The sequence below is a fragment of the Paroedura picta genome, chromosome 1 (assembly GCF_049243985.1).
Source record: "Paroedura picta isolate Pp20150507F chromosome 1, Ppicta_v3.0, whole genome shotgun sequence".
Taxonomy (NCBI): Eukaryota; Metazoa; Chordata; class Lepidosauria; order Squamata; family Gekkonidae; genus Paroedura; species Paroedura picta.
In genome coordinates, this window is record NC_135369.1 from 4,890,259 (window position 1) to 4,916,393 (window position 26,135).

The 26,135-nt window shown below is 48.7% G+C and overlaps 1 protein-coding gene across 1 annotated transcript in view; it reads right to left on the minus strand.

Annotated features, from left to right (window-relative positions):
• Positions 1-23,165: 23,165 nt before the first annotated feature.
• The window catches only part of LOC143829442 (methanethiol oxidase-like), a 36,356-nt gene continuing 33,386 nt past the window's right edge, over positions 23,166-26,135 (minus strand). Inside the window, exon 12 of the mRNA XM_077320326.1 lies at positions 23,166-25,873. Within this exon, the coding sequence (XP_077176441.1) occupies positions 25,711-25,873 (163 nt within the window). The 3' untranslated portion in view covers positions 23,166-25,710. The remainder of the gene's footprint in view (positions 25,874-26,135) is intronic.

Sequence of the window (26,135 nt, forward strand, 5' to 3'; positions counted from 1 at the left end):
CTTCTTCTTCTTCTTCTTCTTCTTCTTCTTCTTCTTCTTCTTCTTCTTCTTCTTCTTCTTCTTCTTCTTCTTCTTCTTCTTCTTCTTCTTCTTCTTCATCTGGAGGGCCGCAGTTTGACTACCCCTGGCATAGAGACTTTTTATCAGCCCTTTATCTTCAGCTGGATTTATAATCCGTAACACTTAGCTACCTTTAATATTTGAGCAGACGCCTCCTGGGCGGAGAGTGTCCGGCTTCTGCTTCCCGTTCATGGGCCAATCAGGACGTGGAAAGCTGTGCACATCCTGATTGGTCTGGGAACCACTCGCCCCCGCCCCCACAAACCCAGCCAGGGGTACTCTGGTGCTATTGCAACCAGTCTACCCCTGACCGCCGCCAGCACAGGAGCTTGGTGGGGCTCGTGGGGGGGGGCTGGAATTCCCTGCCCGTGCTCCCCCCTGCCCTGAAAAGACCCGCCGAGGATTGGACTGGTCGCGAGGAGGGGGGAGGGGGGGAAATACTGGCAGGAGGCCAGCCTGAGAGGGGTGGAGTTTCCTCCAGCAGTCCTCCCGGCCCCGAAAAGGCCTGCCGCAGCAGTTCCAAGCCGGGCTCCAAGCTTTCAGAGCCGGGCGCAGTGCTGGAGGAAACTCCATCCCTTCTCCCCACCTGCCCCCAAAATGCCCACTGAGGCTTGGGGCAGCCCCAGCAGGCCTTTTCAGGGCAGGGCGGGGTGCTGGTGGGAGGCCTGCCCGGGAGGGGGGGGACACAGGAGTTTCCCTACAGCACTCCCCCCTCCCCCCATGCTAGCGCCCGTTGCTTTTAACACTGCCAAGGGCTTTAATTCTAGTTTATAATAATAATCTCCAGGAGAAAAAACAAATATGTTTTAACAGGATTCTGTGATGGGAATTAAGCTGCATACAAGGTGCCGGTGGTGGTGTGGTGGTTATTAGGGTTGTGTGCTCCGGTGCACTTCGGCCGCTTTGTTATTGTTGTTGTTGTTGTTGTTATTGTTTAGTGGCAAAGCACCTGCTTAGCATTCAGAAGGTCCCAGGGTTCCATCTCCCACATCTCCAGTGAAAAAGACTAGGCAGGTGGTTATGGGAAAGTCCTCAGCCTGAAAATCTGGGGACCCATGGAGAGGGGCCATAGCTCAGGGGCAGAGCCTCTGCTTGACATGCAGAAGGTCCCTGGTTTAATCTTCCACTTCTCCAGCTGGAAGGATCAGGCAGAAGGTGACGTGAAAGATCTCTGCCAATTGGAGGAGGGGGCACTCAGGGGCGGGACAGCTGCTATGAGTGGGTGTTAAGCGCTAAGTGGCACTTAAGCCATGAGACTGGCTCCTCCTCCAAGCCCTTACCAGAAATTATTAAGTGGAACAGATGAGAGAAATGCTTTTACAGATTTTTTGGGGGGGAAGGATGCGGTAGGTATATCCTCAATGCGTCTTTCCGCATCTTGAAATTTAGAATCTTTGGTGCATTTCCATCCCTGGAACCTCCAGTCTCTGGAAAGTATGAAGGACTTTTGTTACTTCTTAGCTGTTGTATGCTTTCCCTGTCCTTTAGACCTGACTCTTCCCCTCTGGCTGACCTTTTCAGCACTCCCTGGAGCCACTATAAGACATGTACCCACAGATAAAGCAAGAAGTAGCTTATTGCCCTACCTTACTGGAGGTGGGGCAGATGGCACACCAAAACCTCAGAATTGAAAGTTCAGAAGGAGGTGGGTCGCAAATTATGCCGAAGCCTCAAAGTAAACTTCTGAATGCTTGATTGAGAACTGAGCTCTCTCTCTAACCAAATAGCAACCGTTAAAGTAGCAGAAGGTACATCAGCTTGGAGCTTTCTTTCAAGTACTGGGTTTGTTTGCAATTTTGCTTGTACAAAATGTAGGCATTTATAACTTTTAAATGCCAGAAATATTGCAATCTTATATGCTAAGTCAGTTATAAAATGATGCATTTCATTGGTCCTTGTGAGATTCCTGGGCTGCATGGCCATTGATTGATAGTCACTGACATTTTGCCAGTAGGTGTGGCTGGCATGTTCAGACATGGCAAGGTAGTATTTTTTTTGTGCCAAGGTGTGGAGTTCCCAGGCATTTTATTTACTTATCTCTGTGTGTGTGTGTGTGTGTGTGTGTGTGTGTGTGTGTAACACATAATATTCCTATCTTATCTGGGATTCTTCCAGGACATGGACTGGAACTAGGAAGCGCTTTCTTTGTATCCAGGTGGAGTTCATTAGCAAGTCCAGTAGGAAGTGTTTTCCTGTGTCTTGGGTATAGTTCATTAGAAAGACTGTTAGTGATGAACTAAAACTACCAGACCATGGCAGCACAGCCTAGATAACCCACAAAAACCAGTTGACCAATATAAGATGGGGGAGACTTGTCTTCGCAGTAGCATGTGCAAAAAGGATCTAGGAGTAGACCATACATTGAACATGAGTCAGCAGTGTGATTCAGTGGCTAAAAGGCAAATGGGATTTTCGGCTGTATGAAATGGAGTATCGTGTCCAGATCACGGGAGGTGATGGTACCGCTTTACTCTGCTCTGGTTCGGCCTCACTTGGGTGTAAACTGCACAGAGCTTTTATTCCAATCCCAGGTTGATTCAGTCCCTGCCCTCTACACAGAATGCGATTTCCGTTTGGATTTGGGGCAATTTAAATTTTCCTTCTGCAGCAAGAAGGATTGATCTGGAGTGACCCTACCTTTATTGTGCGATATATTGGAGTGCTTTTAATGCTCAATATTTTTCAAATCTGGATTGGGAAACCAAGCTGTGGTAGAGAATCTCTGATCGGCTACACCTGGTTATGTGACAAGCTTGCCTTAAAGGAAAAGCCCCTAATTTCTCTCAACTTCTGTCAGTCCTGGATTTTTCCTCCCTTCTCTGCCTTTTTCGATCCTCTCCCCCGCCCCCCCCCCCCCAAGAAAAGAAAGAGGCTCCCTGCTTGGCTTCTCCCCCAACCCTTCAAGAAAAGAAAGAAAGAGGCTTGGCTCCCCCCCCCTTCTGAACTACCCTAACCACGTGCAGAACACTTACCTGTTTCAATGGGGAGGGGGGGAGAGGAATACCCGAGTTCAAAGGGATCTGAATTCAACAGGATTGACAATGGAATAAAGAAACTAAGTGCAGACTCTGCCTTGGAGTACAGTGTTCAGTTTTGGGCACCCCAGTTGAAGAGGGATGTTGACAAACTAGAAAGTGTCCAGAGGAGGGCAACAAAGAGGGTGAGGGGTGTGGAGACCAAGACGTAGGAAGAAAGGTTGGGGAAGCTTGGTCTGTTTAGCCTAGAGAGGAGACGACTGAGAGCGGATCTGATAACCATCTTCAAGTATTTAAAAGGGTGCCGTATAAAAGAAGAAGGGGACAACAAAGAATGAGGTGACTGGATGGAGTCACTGAAGCAGTCGGTGCAAAGTTAAATGGACTCCGGGGAAGGGTAGAGGACAGGAAGGCCTGGAGGATCATTGTCCATGGGGTCTCAATCGGTCGGACACGACGTCGCACCTAACAACAACAGTATAGAGGATGGAGCAGAGTTGTTCTCTCTTGCCCCGGAGGGACAGACAAGAATGAATGGGATGAAATTAATTCAAAAGAAATCCCACCTAAACATCCGGAAGAAGTTCCTGACAGTTAGAGTGGTTTCTCAGTGGAACAGGATTCCTCGGGAGGTGGTGGGTTTTCCTCTTTGGAAATTTCTAAACAGAGGCTGGAGAGCCATCTGACGGAGAGGCTGATTCTGTGAAGGCTCAAGGGGGTGGCAGGTGACAGTGGATGATCAATAGAGTTGTGAGTGTCCTGCATAGTGCAGGGGGTCAGACTAGATGACCCAGGAGATCCCTTCCAACTCTATGATTCTATGATTCTATGACTCTTGCCATGAAAGCCATCGACAATCTGTTCATTCATTTCATTATGTTAAAGCAATAAAATTAGTTTAGGTTAGAATAGCAAATATTGCATATAATTCCAGGAAGAAAATGGGAGACCATTTCTTTTGGGAAAGACCGAAGTTGGGAACAGCTTTTGCATGCCCGTGTGGAAGGGAAGGGGTGTGTTTTGGGAGGAGGGCCCTCCCATATCAGTACCCTTTCACTTGCCTGGTAACTGATTTCTCCATTGAGCTACAGGAAGTATCGCTCACGCCCGGACAGAGAGGGGCAGCCTGCAAATCTAATAAAGATATTTGTTTTTAAATGGTGATTGACACACTCCTGTACATTTTGAGCTGCCAAATGTAATTGACACATGACTGCAGTTTAAGAAGAAGAGTTGGAGTTTATACCCTGGTTTTCACCCCTTGAAGCAGTCTCAAGGTGAATTCTATGCACCTTCCTTTCCTCTCCCCACAACAGACACCCTGTGAGGGAGGGGAGGCTGAGAGAGCCCTGAGATTACTGAAGAAGAAGAAGAAGAAGAAGAAGAAGAAGAAGAAGAAGAAGAAGAAGAAGAAGAAGAAGAAGAAGAAGAAGAAGAAGAAGAAGAAGAAGAAGAAGAAGAAGAAGAGTTGGTTCTTATATGCTGCTTTTCCCTACCCAAAGGAGGCTCAAAGGGGCTTCCAGTCGCCTTCCCTTTCCTCTCCCCACAACAGACACCCTGCGAGGGAGGGGAGGCTGAGAGAGCCCTGAGATTACTGAAGAAGAAGAAGAAGAGTTGGTTCTTATATGCCGCTTTTCTCTACCCGAAGGAGGCTCAAAGCGGTTTACAATCGCCTTCCCTTTCCTCTCCCCACAACAGACACCCTGTGAGGGAGGGGAGGCTGAGAGAGCCCTGAGATTACTGAAGACGAAGAAGAAGAAGAAGAAGAAGAGTTGGTTCTTATATGCCGCTTTTCTCTACCAGAGGAGTCTCAAAGTGGCTTACAGTCGCCTTCCCTTTCCTCTCCCCCCAACAGGCACCCTGTGGGGTGGGTGAGGCTGAGAGAGCCCTGATATTCCTGCTCGGTCAGAACAGCTGTATCAGTGCTGTGACTAGCCCAAGGTCACCCAGCTGGCTGCCTGTGGAGGAGGAGTGCAGAATCAGACCTGGCTTGCCAGATTAGAAGCCGCCACTCTTAACCACGACACCCCGCTGGTCATTGCATAATGTTGCATAAGGCTTTGCGGCGCCAACAGAAGGAATGTGGCAAACAATTGTGGTCTGGATGTGGTCCCTGGTTATTTTGGGAGTGTTTGGGGAGAGTCCACCAGCTGTCTGTCAACTTTGGTTTCTTCGCTCCCACCCTTATCTTTTGCCGACTATTCAGATCTCTCTGATCCAGCCAAGGAGTTTTATGGTGTAACTTCTCTTGGGATGTGGCCCTCCGGCTGGTTCACCTTCACCCCGTGCCTGGTGGTTTGATTCTCCCCTCTCCTCCAATACGTTACTCATTAAGTCAAACATGTTACTGAGGCGGCACCGGCTGGCCGGATTCTGCAGGGGTGGCTGTGCATGGAAGCCGTTACGGCCCGGCCAGCTGCGTCTTGCAGGCACCTTCGGCGCTTCCAGATAAGCTCCAGCCTGTCTTGTGCAGCAGATAAAGAGGGCCATTCCGCAACAGGATACATGTAGCAAATTGTTTGCTGAACGAAAAATCGCCATTTGAAATAGTGGAATTCGTCGTTATGCATACCTGCCTTTGTAGTGGAATCCAGTTGCGTTTCTATACTTTCCCACAGGCTTCCGGTCTCGGCAAAAATCGCTAGAAAGGAAGCGCTATTGCTGAGCTGTGTCCCGCCCCTGGCCGTCAAGCTGGGCGGCTGTTAGCATGCTCCCAAACAGCCCCTTTCCCTTTAAGGAAGGTTTAAAAACACACACACACACACCAGTTGCAACGCATATGCGTTGATTTGTTGCAACGGAGAGACCCATCTAGCTGGCAGGTGGCGTGTGAGCTGCCGTTTCATCGTTGCCACGCTCTCCCCGAGTGAAAAAAAAAATCCCCCCCCCTCACGGGCGCAATTTTCAGCAGAAAACAGTGTGAAAAAGAAAGTGAAAATAAACCAGCAAACGGGCCTCTGCGATGCTTGTGCTTGTGCTTGGCGATCACTTCACCGGAAGATCAGAGGAGAGAGCCAGGGGGAGGGACTTTGCAGAAACCGCAACAATGGGAACGCACAGAACTTTCCCGCTAGTGTTGCAGATTGGTTGCAGGAGTGTAGCGCTTTCCGGAGGGTGAATCCACTTTTTGGGATTTCCCTGAAAGCGCTACAACGAAGCGCTTTTTGTGGATCGGTTTCAGGAGTGTTGCAGATTGTCAATGACGTTGTGCATAACGGCAAAACTGTAGTGATTTCAATTAGTAACCATTGTGCTATTTTGGACGAATGCGGAATGGCCCCGGGTCTTCACAGACAGCTGACAATCAGCGCCTCCCTGCAGACCCAGATAAGCAAGCCCGGGGTGCTGGGAGAAAATATCTGTGGATCATTTTATTAAAAAGAGTCAGAGAGAAAGAGTTGAGTCTAGCAAGAGAGGATTGCAAAATTGTGTTCTGAAGGAAGTGGAGTCAGGTTTTTTTGGGGGGTAGGGCCATTTCTGTGGCCCCCTCCCTTGCTTTGCCAACCGCTAACCCTGTCAAGAAATGGTTTGATCCCCCATTTCTCCTTGTGCAACCAATTGGTTGACCTTGGGCCAGTCATAGTTCTCAGAGCTCTCTCAGCCCTGCCTCCCTCACAGGAGAGGAAGGGAAGGCAATTGGAAGCTGCTTTGAGACTCCTTCAGGGAGAGAAAAGCGGCATCTAAGAACCAACTCTTCTTCTAATTCAGTAATCTCAGGGCTCTCTCAGCCTCCCCTCCCTCACAGGTGTCTGTTGTGGGGAGAGGAAAGGGAAGGCGACTATAAGCTGCTTTGAGCCTCCTTTGGGTAGAGAAAAGCAGCATATAAGAACCAACTCTTCTTCTAATTCAGTAATCTCAGGGCTCTCTCAGCCTCACTTCCCTCACAGGTGTCTGTTGTGGGGAGGGGAAGGGTGGTCACTTGTAAGCCACTTTGTGACCCCTTTAGGTAGTAAAAACAGGATACAACAACTCAGCTCTGCCCTCCTCACTGGGTGGAAGTATGGGACCAGAAGCAGAGCTCTTTCCTAGAACTGTGGTTCTCCTGTCAGTCCCTTGGAAACTTCAGTGGTTCCATAGTGAACAGTCATGAAGTTAGTGGACTGCTGGTGGGCCTCCTGGTGGCCCCTGGGCTTTGGCCACTGTGTGACATGGAGTGCTTGACTGGATGGGCCATTGGCCTGACCCTACAAGACTTCTCTTATGCTCTTAAGAGCAGAGGTCCCTGCCATAAGGTCAGTCAGTCAGTCAGTAACCTTTTATTGGCATAAACCTGCCATAAGGTATAGATGGAAGACTATGTTTGTGGCATTGACGCTCTGTCTTCTTGGTGCTTGAGGGGGCACAGTGGGAGGGCTGCTGGAGTCCTGGTCCTGCTAGTGGTTGTCCAGGTGATGCTAGTGGACCTCCTGAAGGCACCAGAGTTTTGGCCAATGAGTGACACAGAGGGTTGGACTAGATAGCCCACTGTCCTGATCTAGCATGGATTCTGTTCAGTTCCTTTTTCTGGGGCAGGGATGATCTGTCTTCTTGGCGTTTGGAGGGGGGCAACAGAGGAAGGGCTTCTGGAGTCCTGGCCCCACCGGTGGACCTTCTGATGGCCCCTGGGCATAGGAATGGTGTCTGCCACCTCTGCCTTTCCATCAAGAAGGGCAGGGAGTAAATCTGCCAGGCATTTGAGTACAGGACTGTTTCTGCATTCACTTTGTTTTCTCCGTTGTGGATCCTGCTGAATCCAGATCGATTTGAAGTTGGGTCTTCCTCTATCTGCCCACCCAATTGAAACAGAAATTGTTCTGCGCTGGATTGGGGAAGTTTAGAACAGGGAGGGGAGCCAAGCACAGCAGGAGGCTCTTTTTTTTTCTTGAACCGGGGGTGGGGGGGGAGAGGATTGGAGACAGCAGAGGAGGGGGAATAAATCCAAGAGACAAATCTCTGCTGAGAGACGTTAGGGCTTCTGGAGCGCAGTCACTTTAAGAGAAGCCTTACAACTGGGAACCAGGAAGACTTTGAACTGACGCCCTGGCCAATCAGGGAAGACTGCTTTGCTACGAGGCACAGAGAAGGAAGTTAATTTGCAAAAAGCAGAAATCTTAACACTTACTGATGGTGATTTTTCAAATATCGAGGATTATATCTATTTCTGGATATCGCGCAGGAAAGGTAGGGTCACTCTGGATCAATCATGCATGTTGCAGAGGGAAAATTTAAAGCACCCAAAATCAAAGTGGAAATGGAATTCAGTGTAGAGGGCAGGGATTCATTCGAGCTAGCAGTGGGTAAGAAACCCTGTGCAGACTACACCCTGGTCATTTCCGTGGCCTTGGTGCCAAAGCTGAGTGGTAGTATCTGGTGCTTACTTCAATTCTGTGTAGTTTTGAGTAGCGTGGCCATAGAGTTTTACCATTATAACCCCTTCGGCAACCAGAGTCGGTGTCCTCACTGCCATTCCCTCCACCGATTTTATAGGACCGGCTTTCTCCTTTATTACTGGAACGGGCTCAGATATAAAACTTATGACAGGGCGGGTTTTGCTTGGGGTCTCGCAGGGGGAGTCAGGTGCCAGAATTCCATTTCTGCCCTGGAGTCACTCCGTGGTGAGCAGTAATCATAAAAATACACAGCTGTGCTTGAAAGGGCCTCATAGGATAAGGGGGCTGTTTGTGGGCTCATTGCATGACAGGAAGAAGATTGGGAAACTCATCCCAAGGCTTCCGTTTTTAGCTACAGCTGTGTGTCACCCGAACTTTGCGTGCAAGAAATTTTAAACGTGAGAGTTCAGTGGATGCAATCCAGCTGTGATTTCCACCTCTCCAAGCAGAGCTCGGTGGTTAACTTTTAAGCCAGCAGATTGTGGGCAAACCAGCTGAGGCAGCTCTGAGAGAACTGTTCTTTGAGAACAGCTCAGAGAGAACTGCGAATGGCCCAGGGTCACCCAGCTGGCTGCATGCGGAGGAGGAGTGGGGAATCAAACCTGGCTCTCCAGATTAGAGAGCGATTCCAGGTTTCCAGCAGTGGCAGGGACGAATCATGTACATTCCCAGCATGCAAACGGATCCTTAGACCTGCAGTATTTCTGTTTAACTATGATTGTCCCTCTTCTTGGGTAGTTGAGTCAGATGTTTGTAACGCTTAAAGACCAAGTTACTAATCCAACAGTCAGGTCTGGACAAATAAAACAATATATTTCTCCACTTGAGCAATCCAACTTCTTGAGCAAACCAGCTGGATCTTGCAACCTGCAACATTTCTCCTCCCCCCCCCTCAAATATTACATTTATTCTGTTTCAGCTAGCTACATGGAGTGTCAATAACACGGCTGTGATTTTGAAATTTCCACAGAATTTGCCTATGTACTTGGCAGGCTGCCTTCGTGCCCATTTTGAAATGTTTTAAAGTGACGTAAAGCTGCTTCTGACTTCTGCATTAATGCTCCTGCCCAGGGTAGCCCAGGCTTGTCCAGTCTTCTCCGATCAGGAAAGTTAATCAGGATCGACCTGGATCAGTATTTGGAAGGGAGGCCACCAGGGTTGTGACGCAGAGGCAGGCAATGGCAAACTATCTCTGAATGCCTTTTCTCTTGGAAATCCCATTGGGTCACCATAAGTCAGCTGTGACTTGTCAGTAGAAATATCTAATGTCCTCCGGAACTCTTAGCATTGGAACGCTTGCTCAGGTCTGACAGGCTGAAGGCTATGGCGGCCTTGATCCAGTTGACCTATCAATCAATCAATCAATCAATAAATCAATCCAACCTTTATTGGCCTATCAGTTAAAATGTACACTCAGTCGATCAGAATTAGCCAGATGAAGGTACACACAATCGATAGAATTAGTCAGATGAAAGTACACACAATCGATAGAATTAGTCAGATAAAAGTACACACAATCAATAAGAATCATCCAAATAAAGGTTCACTCAGTCGATCAGAATCGGCCAGATAAAGAATAAGATAATCCCACTAACTGTATAAAAATATGTATATCGAACAATTTAAGAAACTTTAGATTTGATCTTGAAATATATTTTTCAAGGAAACAGTTGACCTGACTCCTGTTGGGTCTTCTTCTTTTCCTGTTTAGTTATTGTAGCTTCTAGAAGAGAGTTCAGGTTTGATGAGGACTACACATTTTTTTTAAACCCCAAGCAAGTAGTAATAGAATCATAGAATCGTAGAATCATAGAGTTGGGAGGGGCCACACAGGCCATCTAGTCCCACCCCCTGCTCAACGCAAGATCAGCCCTAAGCATCCTAAAGCATCAAGGAAAAGTGTGCATCCAACCTTTGCTTGAAGACGGCCAGTGACTCCATGCCTCCAGGTAGATGTAAGGATGGCAAAAGATGTCTGGAGGTGAGACCCAAGGATATTCCTTGCCCTGGCTTCAACTGAATGCCTGGTGGAAGAGCTCCTTCTTATTTATTTATTATTATTTGGGTTTATATACCGCCGTACCCAATTGGGCTCATGGGCTCTATAAAAGAATAAAAATATAATTAGTCCCATAAGTACCCAAATTACGTTGCTAAAAATGATTAAAACTAAAGATGGCGGCAAACTGCTGACTCAGTTTATCCCCTTGACCAGCCAGGGCCTACAACTCTGGTATCCTACTGATGAGAGTGGGAACAGATGGGCATTACAAACGCAGCTTACAAAGCAGCTTACAAATAACTTTCCCTTCCTCTCCTCAGAACAGATGAGGTGGTGGTGGTGGGGTGGCTGAGAGAGCTCTGAGAGAACTGCTCTGTGAGAACAACTCAGAGAGAACTGTGACTGGCCCAGGGTCACCCAGCTGACGACAGGCCTGTCCTCGCCTGTGGGCCTTTGAAGGCATCTGACTGGCCAGTGAGAGAAACAGGAGAGTAAAAACCGCTTCTGAAACAGGACAGTTATAAGATGCAAGAAACAAACATGCTTGCTGTTTTTTTTTCTTAATTTTTATTTGCTTGTAGCGGCACACAAAACGTTTCTGCCAAACAGCTTTCATCAATTGTGGTCTGAGCAAAAAAAAATTAATGAATTCAATATTTTAACAATAACAAAAGGCTTGTAAAAGTCCAGTGCAACAAACAGCAAGCGGGGTTGTTTATGGCATCGTACAATTGATGTGTTTCAGACACAGTTTTTCTCAAGTGTGTGGGTAATTTTCCATTGTGTCTCCTGCCCTGTTTGTGTAGCACTGAGAGACACAGGATGTCAAGCTGACCAATCCATTGGTCTGGATCCCAAGAGCCCAGAACAAAGGTCCTCAAACATTTTGAACCTGTGGCCACCTTTGGAGTTCTGGCCCACAAAATGGCTGCCTCAGGAGGCAGAGCCAGGCACAAGATGGCTGCCGCAGGAGGCAGAGCCAGGCACAAAATGGCTGCCTCAGGAGGCAGAGCCAGGCACAAAATGGCTGCCACAGCTTGCCTTGAGTCAAACGGTGAAGATCCTTATGCTGTGAGGGAACTGCTTCCAAAGCAACGTTTTTAAACAGATGGGCACAGCCGATCTAATCTCCAGTGGCCAACCAGAAGCCTTGCTTGGCAGAGGTTCTTCCTGGCCCTGCCTGGTTTCTAAAATCTCTTGGTGGGCTCCAGAAAAGCACCATATTGGAGACCCAGGTTTGGCAGCTGGCCATCCTCACATTCCATGAAAAACTGGTTGTTTTGTCTTTCTTGATTGCTCATATAAGATCTTTGCTTTCCAAAAGGTCCCAGAGAAGAGATTGTCTACCTGCCCTGCATCTACAGGACCACTGGAATCCAGAAGCCGGACTACTTGGCCACGGTTGACGTGGACCCCAAGTCTCGAACCTACTGCCAGGTACGTTCTGTTTCACCTTTGGACTCAGGATCTGAGTTCGGGAGCTTCCCTCTGCGGTCCAACTACGGCCGAGAGAACCTCACTAGTAGCTGTTTCTCTCCGTAGCACCTATTGGCTGCCCGTTCTCCAACCTATGTCTGGTTCCTAAGGGGTGTGTGTGTGTGTTTTTCATTTAGTGAGACTGAGGATGAACCAGCATATGAGCCCAGGTGAAGGATCAACCTTCTTTGATACCTAAGTTTGGACCAGGGCAGGAAGGACATCAGAGCCAGCATGGAGTCGTGGTTAGGAGCGGCAAGCCTGGTTTGATTCCCCACTCCTCCTCCACATGCAGCCCAGTCACAGCCCTGATAGTGCTGTTCTCACAGAGCAGTCCAGTTGGAAAAGGCTGCTGCAGAGTCTCAGGCAAAGATATCAGACTGATCAGACCCCACCTGGAGTCCTGTGTGCAGGTCTGGAGGCCTCACTTCAAAAAGGACAGGGACAAAAGCCAGAGGGTGGAGGGGAGAGCCACGAGGAGGATCTGGGGACAGGGACCAAGCCCTGTGAGGAAAGGCTGCTTCAGACCAACATGGCGCCCCACTTGAATCTGTCTGAAAGGTTGTCCCTTGGAGGAGGGCGCGGAGTGGTTCCTCTTGTTAGCAGGTGAGAGGGCCTGTGGTAATGGGTTTAAACTATGAGTAGAAAGACATTGGCTGGATATCAGGGGACATATTTTTTTTCGCAGAGTGGCTCAGCAGTGGAATGGGCTGCCTCAGGAGGTGGTGAGTGGAATGGGCTGCCTCAGGAGGTGGTGAGTGGAATGGGCTGCCTCAGGAGGTGGTGAGTGGAATGGGCTGCCTCAGGAGGTGGTGAGTGGAATGGGCTGCCTCAGGAGGTGGTGAGTGGAATGGGCTGCCTCAGGAGGTGGTGAGTGGAATGGGCTGCCTCAGGAGATGGTGAGTGGAATGGGCTGCCTCAGGAGGTGGTGAGTGGAATGGGCTGCCTCAGGAGATGGTGAGTGGAATGGGCTGCCTCAGGAGGTGGTGAGTGGAATGGGCTGCCTCAGGAGGTGGTGAGTGGAATGGGCTGCCTCAGGAGGTGGTGAGTGGAATGGGCTGCCTCAGGAGGTGGTGAGTGGAATGGGCTGCCTCAGGAGGTGGTGAGTGGAATGGGCTGCCTCAGGAGGTGGTGAGTGGAATGGGCTGCCTCAGGAGATGGTGAGTGGAATGGGCTGCCTCAGGAGGTGGTGAGTGGAATGGGCTGCCTCAGGAGGTGGTGAGTGGAATGGGCTGCCTCAGGAGGTGGTGAGTGGAATGGGCTGCCTCAGGAGGTGGTGAGTGGAATGGGCTGCCTCAGGAGATGGTGAGTGGAATGGGCTGCCTCAGGAGGTGGTGAGTGGAATGGGCTGCCTCAGGAGGTGGTGAGTGGAATGGGCTGCCTCAGGAGGTGGTGAGTGGAATGGGCTGCCTCAGGAGGTGGTGAGTGGAATGGGCTGCCTCAGGAGGTGGTGAGCTCTCCTTCATGGCCAGCCTTCAAGCAGATCCTTATCTTTGATGCATTAGGCTCCCCTGAGCTGGCAGCTGGACTAGATGGCCTCTTCCAGCTCTGTGATTCTATTCTAATATCGGCAGGCAGAGATAATTTCCCTCTGTTTATGAGTCTTTTTCGAAGTCAGAGTGGTGGCTGGGGCGAGACCTGAACTGTGTCCATATCTGTATGCATGTTTATTTCTGGCAGGGAGAGACTCCTCAATTTGGACTCTCCCTTTAAAAAAAAGGATACATTCCCCTTTTGAACATTTTTAAAGGTTCCAGGGAGAGCCTCTTGTGGCGCAGAGTGGTAAGGCAGCAGATATGCAGTCTGAAAGCTTTGCCCATGAGGCTGGGAGTTCAATTCCAGCGGCCGGCTCAAGGTTGACTCAGCCTTCCATCCTTCCGAGGTTGGTAAAATGAGTACCCAGCTTGCTTGCTGGGGGGTAAACGGTAATGACTGGGGAAGGCACTGGCAAACCACCCCGTATTGAGTCTGCCATGAAAACGCTGGAGGGCGTCACCCCAAGGGTCAGACATGACTCGGTGCTTGCACAGGGGATACCTTCACCTTTACCTTTAAAGGTTCCAGGGAGTGGATCCATCTATCAGGCGGCTTTTCCTGTAATCCGGTGCCCCTTCCTATTTTAAGGCCAAGAATGCCTCGCTGCGAGACGGCTCCCACCCCGGACACATTCCCTGCAAAACTGACGTGTGGCTCGGATTGCTGAGCGGCTGGTTTGCTTCTAAACTCGCCCCCACATACTCTGGGGCCTGTCGATCGAATTCTGCCAGCTATCTTGAGAGCCAGCGGCCTCTGATCTGGCGAGCCGAGTTTGATTCCCGTTTCTCCTCTACCTGCAGCCGGCTGGGCGACCTTGAGCTAGTCACAGTTCTGTCACAGCTGTCCTTGCGGAGGTCTGTGAGAGCTCTCTCAGCCCCACCTCCCTCACAGAGTGTCTGTTGTGAGAAGAGGACGGGAAGGTGATTGTCAACGGCTTTGAGGCTCTTTTTGGCCCCGAAAAGCAGGGTTTAAAAAGCAACTCTGGTTAAACCTGCTTTCGTGTAACAGGTCCAGAAGGCCTTGAATGCAAAATGCCACTCAAATTGAATGAACTCAAATCCTTGGAGAGCTTCCAGGCCTCCTGCAATCTCAGCTTGGCACCTAGGCCATCATGTGGTTAGTTTATTTGGCAAGAAGCTCTGTATCAACACTGCGATTCTCCGCTCTTTGGTTAGTTGGATAAATTCGTATCTAGGTTCGTCAGAGAACATGTTCAGAATACAATGGCCATCTCTAAGAGGTGCAGCTCAGAATACCTGAAGCCAGTGGGTGTGTTTTCTTGCCCTGTGCTTTGTTTAGCTCTCCCGATCAACATTTTTGGAGCCTCAGCAGAAACTCAAACTGATCAGAGCAATAGTCTCTTTCCTCCCCCCTTTTCTCTCTTTAAGGACACTCGGAGTGACATCCCTTTTCCCTATGGAAGGCTCCTCTGCCCCCAGTCTGGCTGCTCCCACGACAATTGTACTCCGCTAGGGCCCCACGAATCACAGAATCACAGAATCATAGAGTTGGAAGGGGCCATACATTCCATCTAGTCCAACCCCCTGCTCAACGCAGGATCAGCCCTAAGCATCCTAAAGCATCCACGAAAAGTGTGTATCCAACCTTTGCTTGAAGACTGCCAGTGAGGGGGAGCTCACCACCTCCTTAGGCAGCCTATTCCACTGCTGAACCACTCTGACTGTGAACATTTTTTTCCCCTGATATCTAGCCTATATCGTTGTACTTGAAGAAGCATCTTCCATGCCCTGACCTCAACCGTAGACCTGGTGGAAGAGCTACGTCTTGCAAGCGCTGTGGAACACCGAAACCTCCTTCAGGGCTCTCAGGTTATTCCACCAGGTTGGGGCCAGGACTGAAAAAGGCCTGTCCCTGGACAAGGCCAGGTGAACTTCCTTGGTGTGGTTTTTCAGCACAACGGTAGGCAAATTGTACCTGTTAAATTTGTTGCTGAGTCCACTCTAAGGAGTGGAGCAACTATATTGAGGGCCTTTACGCACGGGGATCTTTGTTGCAAATTGGTCACTGAATGAAAAATCGCCATTTAAAATAGTGGAATTCATCGTTATGCATACCTGCCTTTGTAGTGGAATCAGTTGCGGTTTTAGCGTTTCCCACAGGCTTCCGGTCTCGGCAGAAATCGCTAGAAAGGAAGCGCTATTGCCAAGCTCGTCCCGCCCCTGGCCGTCAAGCAGCCAATGGGCAGCCGTTAGCATGCTCCCAAACAGCCCCTTTCCCTTTAAGAAAGCTTTTTAAAAAAAAAAAACAGACCCATAGCAACGAATCTGGGTAGATTCGTTGCAACGGAGAGACCCACCCAGCTGGCAGGTGTGTTTGAGCTGTCGTTTGATCGTATGATCGTTGCCACGCTGCCTCGAGTGAAAAAAAAAATCCCCCCCCTCTCACGGGCCCGATTTTCGGCTGAATTAATGTGTAAAAATTAATGGGAAAATACATCAGCAAACGGGCTTTTCTGTGGTTTGTGCTTAGTGACTAAAGGTGAAGGACTGAAGCCAGGGAAGCCTCTAAACAGAAAGAGGCTCGCTGGTGCGTTTATCCCCGCTCGCTCGGAGAAAAAAAAATGGCGATCGCTTTGCCGGAAGTTTGGAGGACAGGCTCAGGAGGAGGGACTTTGAAGAAACCGCAACAATGTTAACGCACAGGTCTTTTTCGCTAGTGTTGCAGATTGGTTGCAGGACTGTATCGCTTTCCGGAGGGTGAATCCACTTTTTGGGATTCCCCTGAAAGCGCTACAACGAAGCGCTTTTTGCAGATTGGTTTCAGGTGTGTGGCAGATTGTCTACGACGTCGTGCGTTAAGCCAAATCAATAGCGTTTCCAATTGGCAACCATTGTGCGATTTTGAAGCCGTGCAAAAAGGCCCTGAGATTCTGCACAGCAAGGGAAGTTGACTTATTCCTGCTGCTATCAAATTATATTTGGACAAACCTCTCATGCAACCTACATACGGCCTCAAAAGGGGCTTGCTGTTAACTTCGCCAAAACAACATTTGTGTGTTTTAACGACAGAGTCACTAAATTTCCTTGGACCACTGGAGATCCTTGCATTGAGCAAGTGAAATGCTTTAACTACCTTGGCGTGAGTTTTTGGCACCATGTTAGGACAACTGCACCTATTAAACTTGTTGCTGAGTGCCCAAAGGAACTATATTGAGATTGTCACACCAAGGGACACAGCCGTATTCCCACTGCTATCAAATTGACCAGATCTCGGATGCAACTTATATATGGTGCTCAGTTAGGCCCTTCTCCCAAGTATGCTCCTCTGGAGGGAATACAGTCCGGCTTCCCGAGATCTCTTTTTACTGTCCTGAGATGTACCGCTAATATGGTAGTTTGGTGTAGTGGTTAGGAGTGCGGACTTCTAATCTGGCATGCCAGGTTCGATTCTGCACTCCCCCACATGCAGCCAGCTGGGTGACCTTGGGCTCGCCACGGCGCTGATAAAACTGTTCTGACCAAGCAGTGATATCAGGGTTCTCTCAGCCTCACCCACCTCACAGGGTGTCTGTTGTGGGGAGAGGAAAGGGAAGGTGACTGGAAGCCACTTTGAGCCTCCTTTGGGTAGGGAAAAGCGGCATATAAGAACCAACTCTTCTTCTTCTAATGTGGGGCTCCATCAGGAAGCTGGACTTTTGAAAGCAGAGGCCAGGGCCTCGTTCTCAGTTATTTATTACTGGTTGAAACTTCATCTTCAGCCATGAGGATTTAGACTACACCAAGCTGGCTCTTCAGGACCAGGTGTCAGGCCCAAGCTACTGTAGCAAGGGACTCAGTCTCCCGTTCCCTACTTGAATTCACTCAGGCAGAAAGCTCATTGGTCCCAAAGCCTGTCCATCAGCAACCCCAGTTTAGAATCATAGAATCACAGAATCATAGAGTTGGAAGGGCCATAGAGGCCATCTAGTCCAACTCCCTGCTTAACGCAGGATCAGCCCAAAGCATCCTAAAGCATCCAAGAAAAGTGTGTATCCAACCTTTGCTTGAAGACTGCCAGTGAGGGGGAGCTCACCACCTCCTTAGGCAGCCTATTCTACTGCTGAACTACTCTGACTGTGAAAATTTTTTCCTGATATCTAGCCTATATTGGACTTGTAGTTTAAACCCATTACTGCGCGTCCTCTCCTCTGCAGCCAACAGAAACAGCATCCTGCCCTCCTCCAAGTGACAACCTTTCAAATACTTAAGGAGGGCTATCATGTCCCCTCTCAACCTCCTTTTCTCCAGGCTGAACATTCCCAAGTCCCTCAACCTATCTTCATAGGGCTTGGTCCCTTGGCCCCAGATCACCCTCGTCGCTCTCCTCTGTACCCTTTCAATTTTATCTACGTCCTTCTTGAAGTGAGGCCTCCAGAACTGCACACAGTACTCCAGGTGTGGTCTGACCAGTGCCGTATACAATGGGACTATGACATCTTGTGATTTTGATGTGATGCCCCTGTTGATGCAGCCCAAAATGGCATTCTTTTTTACAGCTGCATCACACTGCCTGCTCATGTTTAGTTTACAATCCACAAGTACCCCAAGGTCTCATTCACACACAGTGTTACCTAGAAGCGTATCCCCCATCCAGTAGGCAACATCTGGTAACATTTCCTTCCGGGGCTCCGTGTTCCAGTACCACATAGGCATAGCTGAGCCCAGCTTTAATCCTGTTACCTTCAGCTTTACTCAGGAAAATGCAAAACAGTATTGACCACTGAACCACTTTTATGGAGAAGGTGTTAAATAATATTTTCTTAATTATTGTTCTGTAAAGAGGAGCCTGGTGTAACAAACTGTTTCATTACAGAAGGCCCAGAAACTTGTTCTTGACTGTATCTGATATGTTCTATTCTCAAGGCCAGAGACCATTGTGTATGTTACCAGAGGATTGAGAAAGAATGGGAAAATTGCCTTTTGTAACCTTTTCCCGGTGACTTAGCATAATAGCCATGGGGTGGTCCTGTGGGATATGCAAGGGGGTGGAGGCCCCAGGTTATGGGTTTGACCCAAAGGACCACCTTTCCCTGCCTTCAATGGAATATTATAAAGTCTCATGCAATCTATGAGATCAGTACTATCAGGGCCCAAAGTTACCCAGCTGGCTGCATGTGGAGGAGCAGGGAATCATTATGCCACACCAGATTCCTCCAATTTAACTTCAGATGACTCCGCTTGAGCCATTCCACCATGACCTCCAGATATTTGGCCAAAGAATCTGGGACTGTAGACAGATAGCCACCCGTCAACAAAAAATAGAATCATAGCATAGGAAGGGGACTATACAGGCCATCTAGTTCCACCTTCTGCTCCAAATGTATTTATTATTTATTTACTTTATTTATATCCTACTTGTCTTCATAATGGGGACCCAAAGCAGCTTCCACTGTATTTTATCCTTACACCGATCCTGTGGGGTAGGTTAGGCTGAGAATCTATGACAGGCCCAAGAGCTTCCACAGCAGAGTGGGGATTTGACTTTATGGGGCTTTCCGCACCGGGATCTTTGTAGCAAATTGGTTGCTGAATGAAAAATCGCCATTTAAAATGGTGGAATTCGTCGTTATGCATACCTGCCTTTGTAGTGGAATCCAGTTGCGTTTTGTAGCGTTTCCCACAGGCTTCCGGTCTCGGCAAAAATCGCTAGAAAGGAAGCGCTATTGCCAAGCTCGTCCCGCCCCTGGCCGTCAAGCAGCCAATGGGCAGCCGTTAGCATGCTCCCAAACAGCCCCTTTCCCTTTAAGAAAGTTTTTTTTAAAAAAAAAACACACCCATTGCAACGAATCTGTGTTGATTCGTTGCAACGGAGAGACCCATCCAGCTGCCTCGTGTGTTTGAGCTGTCGTTTCATCGTTGCCACGCTCCTCCCGAGTGAAAAAAAAAAAATCCCCCCCTCCCCCTCACGGGCCCGATTTTCGGCCGAAAGTGTAAAAAATAAAGGGAAAATACATCAGCAAACGGGCTTCTCTGTGCTTAGTGACTAAACAGCTCTGGGGAGGGACTGAAGCCGGGGAAGCCTCTAAACAGAAAGAGGCTCGCTGGTGCGTTTATCCCCGCTCGCTCGGAGAAAAAAAAAATGGCGATCGCTTCGCCGGAAGATCAGAGGAGAGAGCCAGGGGGAGGGACTTTGTAGAAACTGCAACAATGTTAACGCACAGGTCTTTTTCGCTAGTGTTGCAGATTGGTTGCAGGAGTGTATCGCTTTCCGGAGGGTGAATCCACTTTTGGGGATTTCCCTGAAAGCGCTACAACGAAGCGCTTTTTGTGGATCGGTTTCAGGTGTGTGGCAGATTGTCAACGACGTTGTGCATAATGGCAAATCAGTAGCGTTTTCAATTAGCAACCATTGTGCGATTTTGAAGGCGTGCGAAAAGCCCCTATGTCTCCCAGGTCCTTTGTCTGGCACTCTAATCACCATAGGTTCCCAGAGTCACAGTGAAAGTAATAGACTACTGTGATTTGGATTCTGGTAGACTCATTTTGTGGAATTATTGGATTATATGTGCAAAGAAAAAACGGTATAAACTTAGTGCCATTGATGAAGCAATCTACCTAGAAGCTTATTTTTGACACCTATATTAAAAATAAATGGTTTTTGATGTCATCACCAGCTTGATCTTCTTTGTTCTTAGGTTTCACGGCTGACAGGTCTTCTGCTCCATTGAGCATAACAAGCAACTGGGCCTGAGTCATGCAAGTCACGCCCTACCAAGTCACCCAGTGGTGGCTGCCAGTCCTGTAGAGATGATGAGTTCTTCACCAGTGACCAGAAGACCTCTGAAAATGGCCCTTTCCCCTTCAACCGAAGCTTGAAGGCTGGCGATACTATTGTAGTTACCTAGCAACCCCAACAACCTTTTTGTTTCTTAAAGCTACAAATGTTGTTTGTACAATTTGGGGGATTTTCAGCGGTCTGGGACGTGTGTACCTGAGGGAGTGTCTCTCCGTATACGTGCACGGAAGAACTCTGCAATCAGCAAATTCTATTCTGCTGGCAATCCCTGGCTTTAAAGAGGTGGGACTGGCTTTGACAGAATCAGGGCCTTTTCAGCCTGGTGGGATGAACTGCCAACACAAACATGGGCCCTTACGGAGCTCTCACAGTTCCAAAGGGCCTGCAAAATGGTCCTCTTCCACCAGGCATTTGTTGAGGACCAGGCTGCACCTCCTATCCATCTGGGCTTCCTGCCTACCCCCCATAATGGGAGGTTTTGTTGGAGTACCCCATCCCTTTTCAAGACATTTCAAACCCTCCCTTATGAAATACACCCTAATGGCTCATTGGTTTGTTTCGTCTAGACTAGAGAGGTGGTTCTCAACCTGGGGATCAGAACCCGTTTGGGGGTCAAGTGACCCTTTCACAGGGGTGGCAGAAGGGCAAGCAGCTTGGCTGTGGGGGCGCCATCTGCACAACAACCTTGCAGGGTAGATCGAGATAGAGTGTTCATCTGTCTGGAGCAGCGGAAAAGAGCGAGATGGGCATGGTGGGGCAAGAGTCAGAACTGAACTGAGAAACCCTGAAAGAAAACCAATTTATATACAATCATGAACAATGGATCTTCACGCCATTGGTCAGTTGCGGTTCAATTTCTGTGAAAGAACCCTTCAATAATTTTATGGTTGGGGGTCACCACCACATGAGGGATTAAAGGGTCGCGGCATTAGGAAGGTTGAAATCCACTGGGCTAGAGCGAAGTGAGTTCAGTTGTATTTAAGAGGCTGGTTTTAATCATATTTTAGTGTTTTATCTGTTGTGTTTGTACTTTGTATGTTACTGGTGTACAAGGCCTTTAGGACCAAATTTGGAAAAGGGAGGTCTAGAAATCTCAGAATAAAGAAAGAAACCATGCAATGTTTTTGTCAGCTCCTGTGCTGGAGAGTGTGAGCAAAATTTGGCAGCATCTCTCATCAGATCAAGCTGAAGGGAAGAATTCTGAGAATGTAAAGGCTTCAGGGTCATCTCTGCCAAAATATTTGGAACCAGATTGAAACCTCCCCCGTCTTCCTTGGAATTCTCTAGGAAGAATACCGTTTCAGAGTGGAACTCTGAAAGCAGATCTGAAGCAGAACAGGTAGATTTGAGTCTTGGAGAACCTTGGAGAACAACCAGAGTTCTGGGAAGAAGAAGAGTTGGTTCTTAAGATGCCGCTTTTCTCTACTCGAAGGAGGCTCAAAGCGGCTTCCAGTTGCCTTCCCTTTCCTCTCCCCACAACAGACACCCTGTGAGGGAGGGGAGGCTGAGAGAGCCCTGATATTGCTGAAGAAGAAGAAGAGTTGGTTCTTAGATGCCGCTTTTTTCTACCAGAAGAAGGCTCAAAGCGGCTTACAGTCGCCTTCCCTTTCCTCTCCCCACAACAAACACCCTGTGGGGTGGGTGAGGCTGAGAGAGCCCTGATATTCCTGCTCGGTCAGAGCAGTTTTCTCAGTGCCGTGGCGAGCCCAAGGTCACCCAGCTGGTTGCATGTGGGAGAGCGCAAATTCAAACCCGGCTCGCCAGATTAGAAGTCTAGCCACTCCTAACCACTATACCCAGGGGGCTCTCGTGCTGGGAAACAAGCCTTCTAGAGTCCAGGCTCCCGTTCTTAGACTCTTGAAACCTTGTATTCTCAACAATCTTGTTTGTCTTAAGGTGCTGCTGGACCTGAATCTAGGAAGAATGCAGAATGACAAAATGGCTTGGTAAGGAACTCGTTTGGATTTGGGAACGTCACACTCAGCAGCTCTGGTCAAACGTGCCCCCCTGCAAACTGATTTTCCTGCCGCCGTCTGTGCACAGTGAAGTTGGACTGTGACCTCCTGTGGCAGCACAGAGGAATTGCCGCTTTTTTTCTTCTTATAATCATAGAATCTTAGAGTTGGAAGGGGCCATAGAGGCCATCTAGTCCAACCCCCTGCTCAACGCAGGATTAGCCCAAAGCATCCAAAAAAAGTGTGTATCCAACCTTGGCTTGAAGACTGCCAGTGAGGGGGAGCTCACCACCTCCTTAGGCAGCCTATTCCACTGCTGAACTACTCTGACTGTGAAAAACTTTTTCCTGATATCTAGCCTATATCGTTGTACTTGAGGTTTAAACCCATTACTGCGTGTCCTCTCCTCTGCAGCCAACGGGAACAGCATCCTGCCCTCCTCCAAGTGACAACCTTTCAAATTCTTAAAGAGGGCTATCATGTCCCCTCTCAACCTCCTTTTCTCCAGGCTGAACATTCCTTTCTCCAGGCTGAACATTCCTTTCTCCAGGCTGAACAATGCTTTCTTCTTGAGAAAGCAAGCGTGTTGCGCCTGTACCTGGGAGCGGAAATGCATCCTCACTTCTCAACTTCGTTCATGACTGTTAATCTAAGTTATCTGTATGGTTTCTGTTCTGTTTTATGTGAACCGCCCTGAGCCTTCGGGGAGGGCGCTATAGAAATATAATAAATAAATAATAAAATGACTTCAACTTCTCACATCACTGTCATCGCTTCTCAGCTCCGTGTGCTCACACCGTACCGGAGCAGGAGAGAAAAGATTTTTAGAGGGAAAGCACTGACTCAGATTGTCATTTTTCCAGCCTAAAACCGGGCAATGTTATGATTGTTTCAACAGAGGGAGAATATTCTTACATATGCAAGAATACGTACTTTGTCCATTGATATGTTTATTTACCATCTGCTTCTCTCACAGGGACTCAGCGTTGTCAAGGGCCCCGAACCCAGTGGGTTCCCAGGAAAAGAGTGCAAAATCATAAAAATCAAGAAACAGACCTTTATAAAAATATGTGTAAAGTTTATTAGAATAAATTTTAGAATATCAGCTCATCAATAAGCGAATCAAGCAGCTCAGAAAGCAAGAGATACTAGCATAACTATCTGACACAATAAAGAATTGCGTTAGATGGCACAATCTTATAGCCATGAAATCATAGGCCTCAGTGCAAGGGCTTTCTGCATAGCTCTCAGCAGTTCATAGGTGTAGGTCTTTAGACCCTCCGTATTCAAGCTAGCTTTGAGTCTTCCAATTCTTAAGCCAGATATAGTTTTTGGCCTACCTGGATTTGTGACCCATCACAAATGTGATGGTGTCTTTAAGGTGCTTCTGGACTTTGACTCTTTTGTACTTCTACAGACAGACTAGCATGACGACCCACCTGAATCTGCGACAAATTTGGTTAGTCCTTAAGGTGCTTTTCATAGAATCATACAGGTAGAAGGGACCTCCAGGGTCATCTAGTCCAACCTCCTGCAGAATACAGGAAAGTCACAACTACCTCCCCCACCCACAGGGACCCCGATTCCATGCCCAGATGACCCCCCCAAAAAACCCAGAATCCCTAGGCAGTCTGGCCTGGAGGAAATTCACCTCCTGGCCACAAAGTGGCGATGGGCATTTCCCTGGGCCTGCAAGAAAGGGCCACAAGAGCTGTTACAGACAGACTAATGTGGATACCCATCTTGATCTAGTGCAGGGGTAGTCAAACTGCGGCCCTCCAGATGTCCATGGACTACAATTCCCAGGAGCCCCCTGCCAGCATTCGCTGGCAGGGGGCTCCTGGGAATTGTAGTCCATGGACATCTGGAGGGCCGCAGTTTGACTACCCCTGATCTAGTGCAACAGAGATGTGGTAGAACTAACCAAAAGCCTAAAAATACATAGCTGAAGCAAAGTGTTAATCTGACGCATTAAATGATGCAAAATTCCATAGAAGGATCCTAGTGTCACCACAGTTCCAAGTTAGACCACAGTCCTTAATCATTTCCCAAGTAGTCTGGTGAACCATTTAGCACAGCGTGACTCTATAGCCTGCATAGAAAAATCCTCTGGAATAATTCAGTGATGCAAAGCTTTGCAGAACACCTGTATGCGTGTTTGTTAAGTGACTCCAGGTTGCTTCTGACCTAAGGCAACCCTTGGAATTAACAGCCTCCAAAACATCCTGTTATTTACAGAAGAGGAGGAGGAAGAGTTGGTTTTTCACTGCCTGAAGGAGACGCAAAGCGGATTACAAATCACCTTCCCTTCCTCTCCCCAGAAGGGACACCATGTGAGGTGTGTGAGGCTGAGAGAGCTCTCTGAGAAATTGCTCTGCGAAAACAGCTCTATCAGGGCTGTGACTATAAAACCAGAGTTCAGTAGCCGTGGTGGTCCTACTGGACTCGGATTTTATTGTGCTACTTCAGAAAGGTGCTGCTGGGCTCTGATTTTATTGTGCTACTTCAGACCAACACGGCTACTCATCAGGACTGTGACTAGCTCAAGGTCACCCAGCTGGCTGCATGTGGAGGAGCGGGGCGGTAGAGCCAACCGCAGAACATCCGGGAGCAGGAGTTAAAATGCTCATTGTAGCTCGGCCCCATTTCGGGCAGATGTCCCGTTGGACACAATATGAGTCACAAGCAAGTCCCGGTGAATGACTCTTGTTTCATAAACTTCATCAGTGTATAATGTAACAATCCGTGGATGAAATGAGATACAATGGCAAATGCTCTGTGTTCTCTCCAGCTCCGGGTATGAACAGGGGCAACTGCTCATGAACAGCGAGACTGTCAGACTCCTGTTGGGAGGATCCCTCATTAAACTGTTTACTGAGCCTACCTGGATTAATTTGGTGTTGACTCCCTACGTTCTGTTCCTCCATCTGCTGCCTGTCGTTGAACATGATGCCTTCTGATCTGTACAGCCAATCAGAAGCCCTGCTGGGCACCATGGCTGGAGATCCCCTGGGGCTACACAAATCAGAGCGCACAGCTTACAACCGGTGGCTCAGGCCATCACCCCTCACAGTGCAGGGGTCAGGAAAAAAGGCTATAAGCCAAACTGCTCAGCAAAGAGACGGGACCCGGTAGGGGATCAGAAACTGTTTACGGTCGGTAGGGTCAAGATTTTCCTGGTCGGTACCATGACCGGGGTCTGCGTGCACATCTGCATACTTTCTCTACCCACAAGTAAACTCTCTCCAAAGGGAAAAAAGAGATCAGAGAGGAAGCTGGGGTGGACCACTAGGTCTGACACCCAGGGCTTCTATGCCCAAGAAGTACTTTTTGCTAGAAATAAGAGCTTTTCGATATATGATCTCCCCTTGCAGCGCATAGTGGCACAGTCCAAGAATAGCTGTCTTCTCCATTCCACCAAGAAAGGAAAACTGACTCTCTAAGTGAGCAGGGGAGACCTGAAGCCAACACAGGGTCAACTAGACTGAACTGCATTGAACTGTCACACCTGGAGTTAGAAGACAAGACAGAGAGAGAGAGAGACGAACAACAACTCCTTCCCCCAACACCCCCCCCCCGGATTTCTCCACCGAGGCCTTCCTTTACATCCAGATATCAGAGGTGGTGTCTCCGCCGGGATAGCGGATCTCGTGGGCCAGGGCCGGCCCGTGCGGCTCCTTCCCAAAATCGACAAGGAACTTCTCGTTCACCTTCAAGCCCCCTTGCTTCGTGTCTACGTCGATTTGTAACATGACGGAGCCTTCCCTGGAGGGAGAGAGACGGAAGCAGAGAGTGAGGGATTGTCCCCGGCCATCGCTGGAGGGAAGGACAAGGCTGAAGCGCTCTCAAAAATCACAGGAGACGCTTCTGGGCAGCAATGTAGGTAGACGAGATCTTGGGATATGGTGGATCGTAAGCGAAATCAGAGCAGCTGGTGTGATGCGGCGGCAAAAAAGGCCAATGCGATCTTGGAGTGGACCGAGTGAAGTGAGGCCTCCAGGATTGCACAAAGGACTCCAGGTGAGGC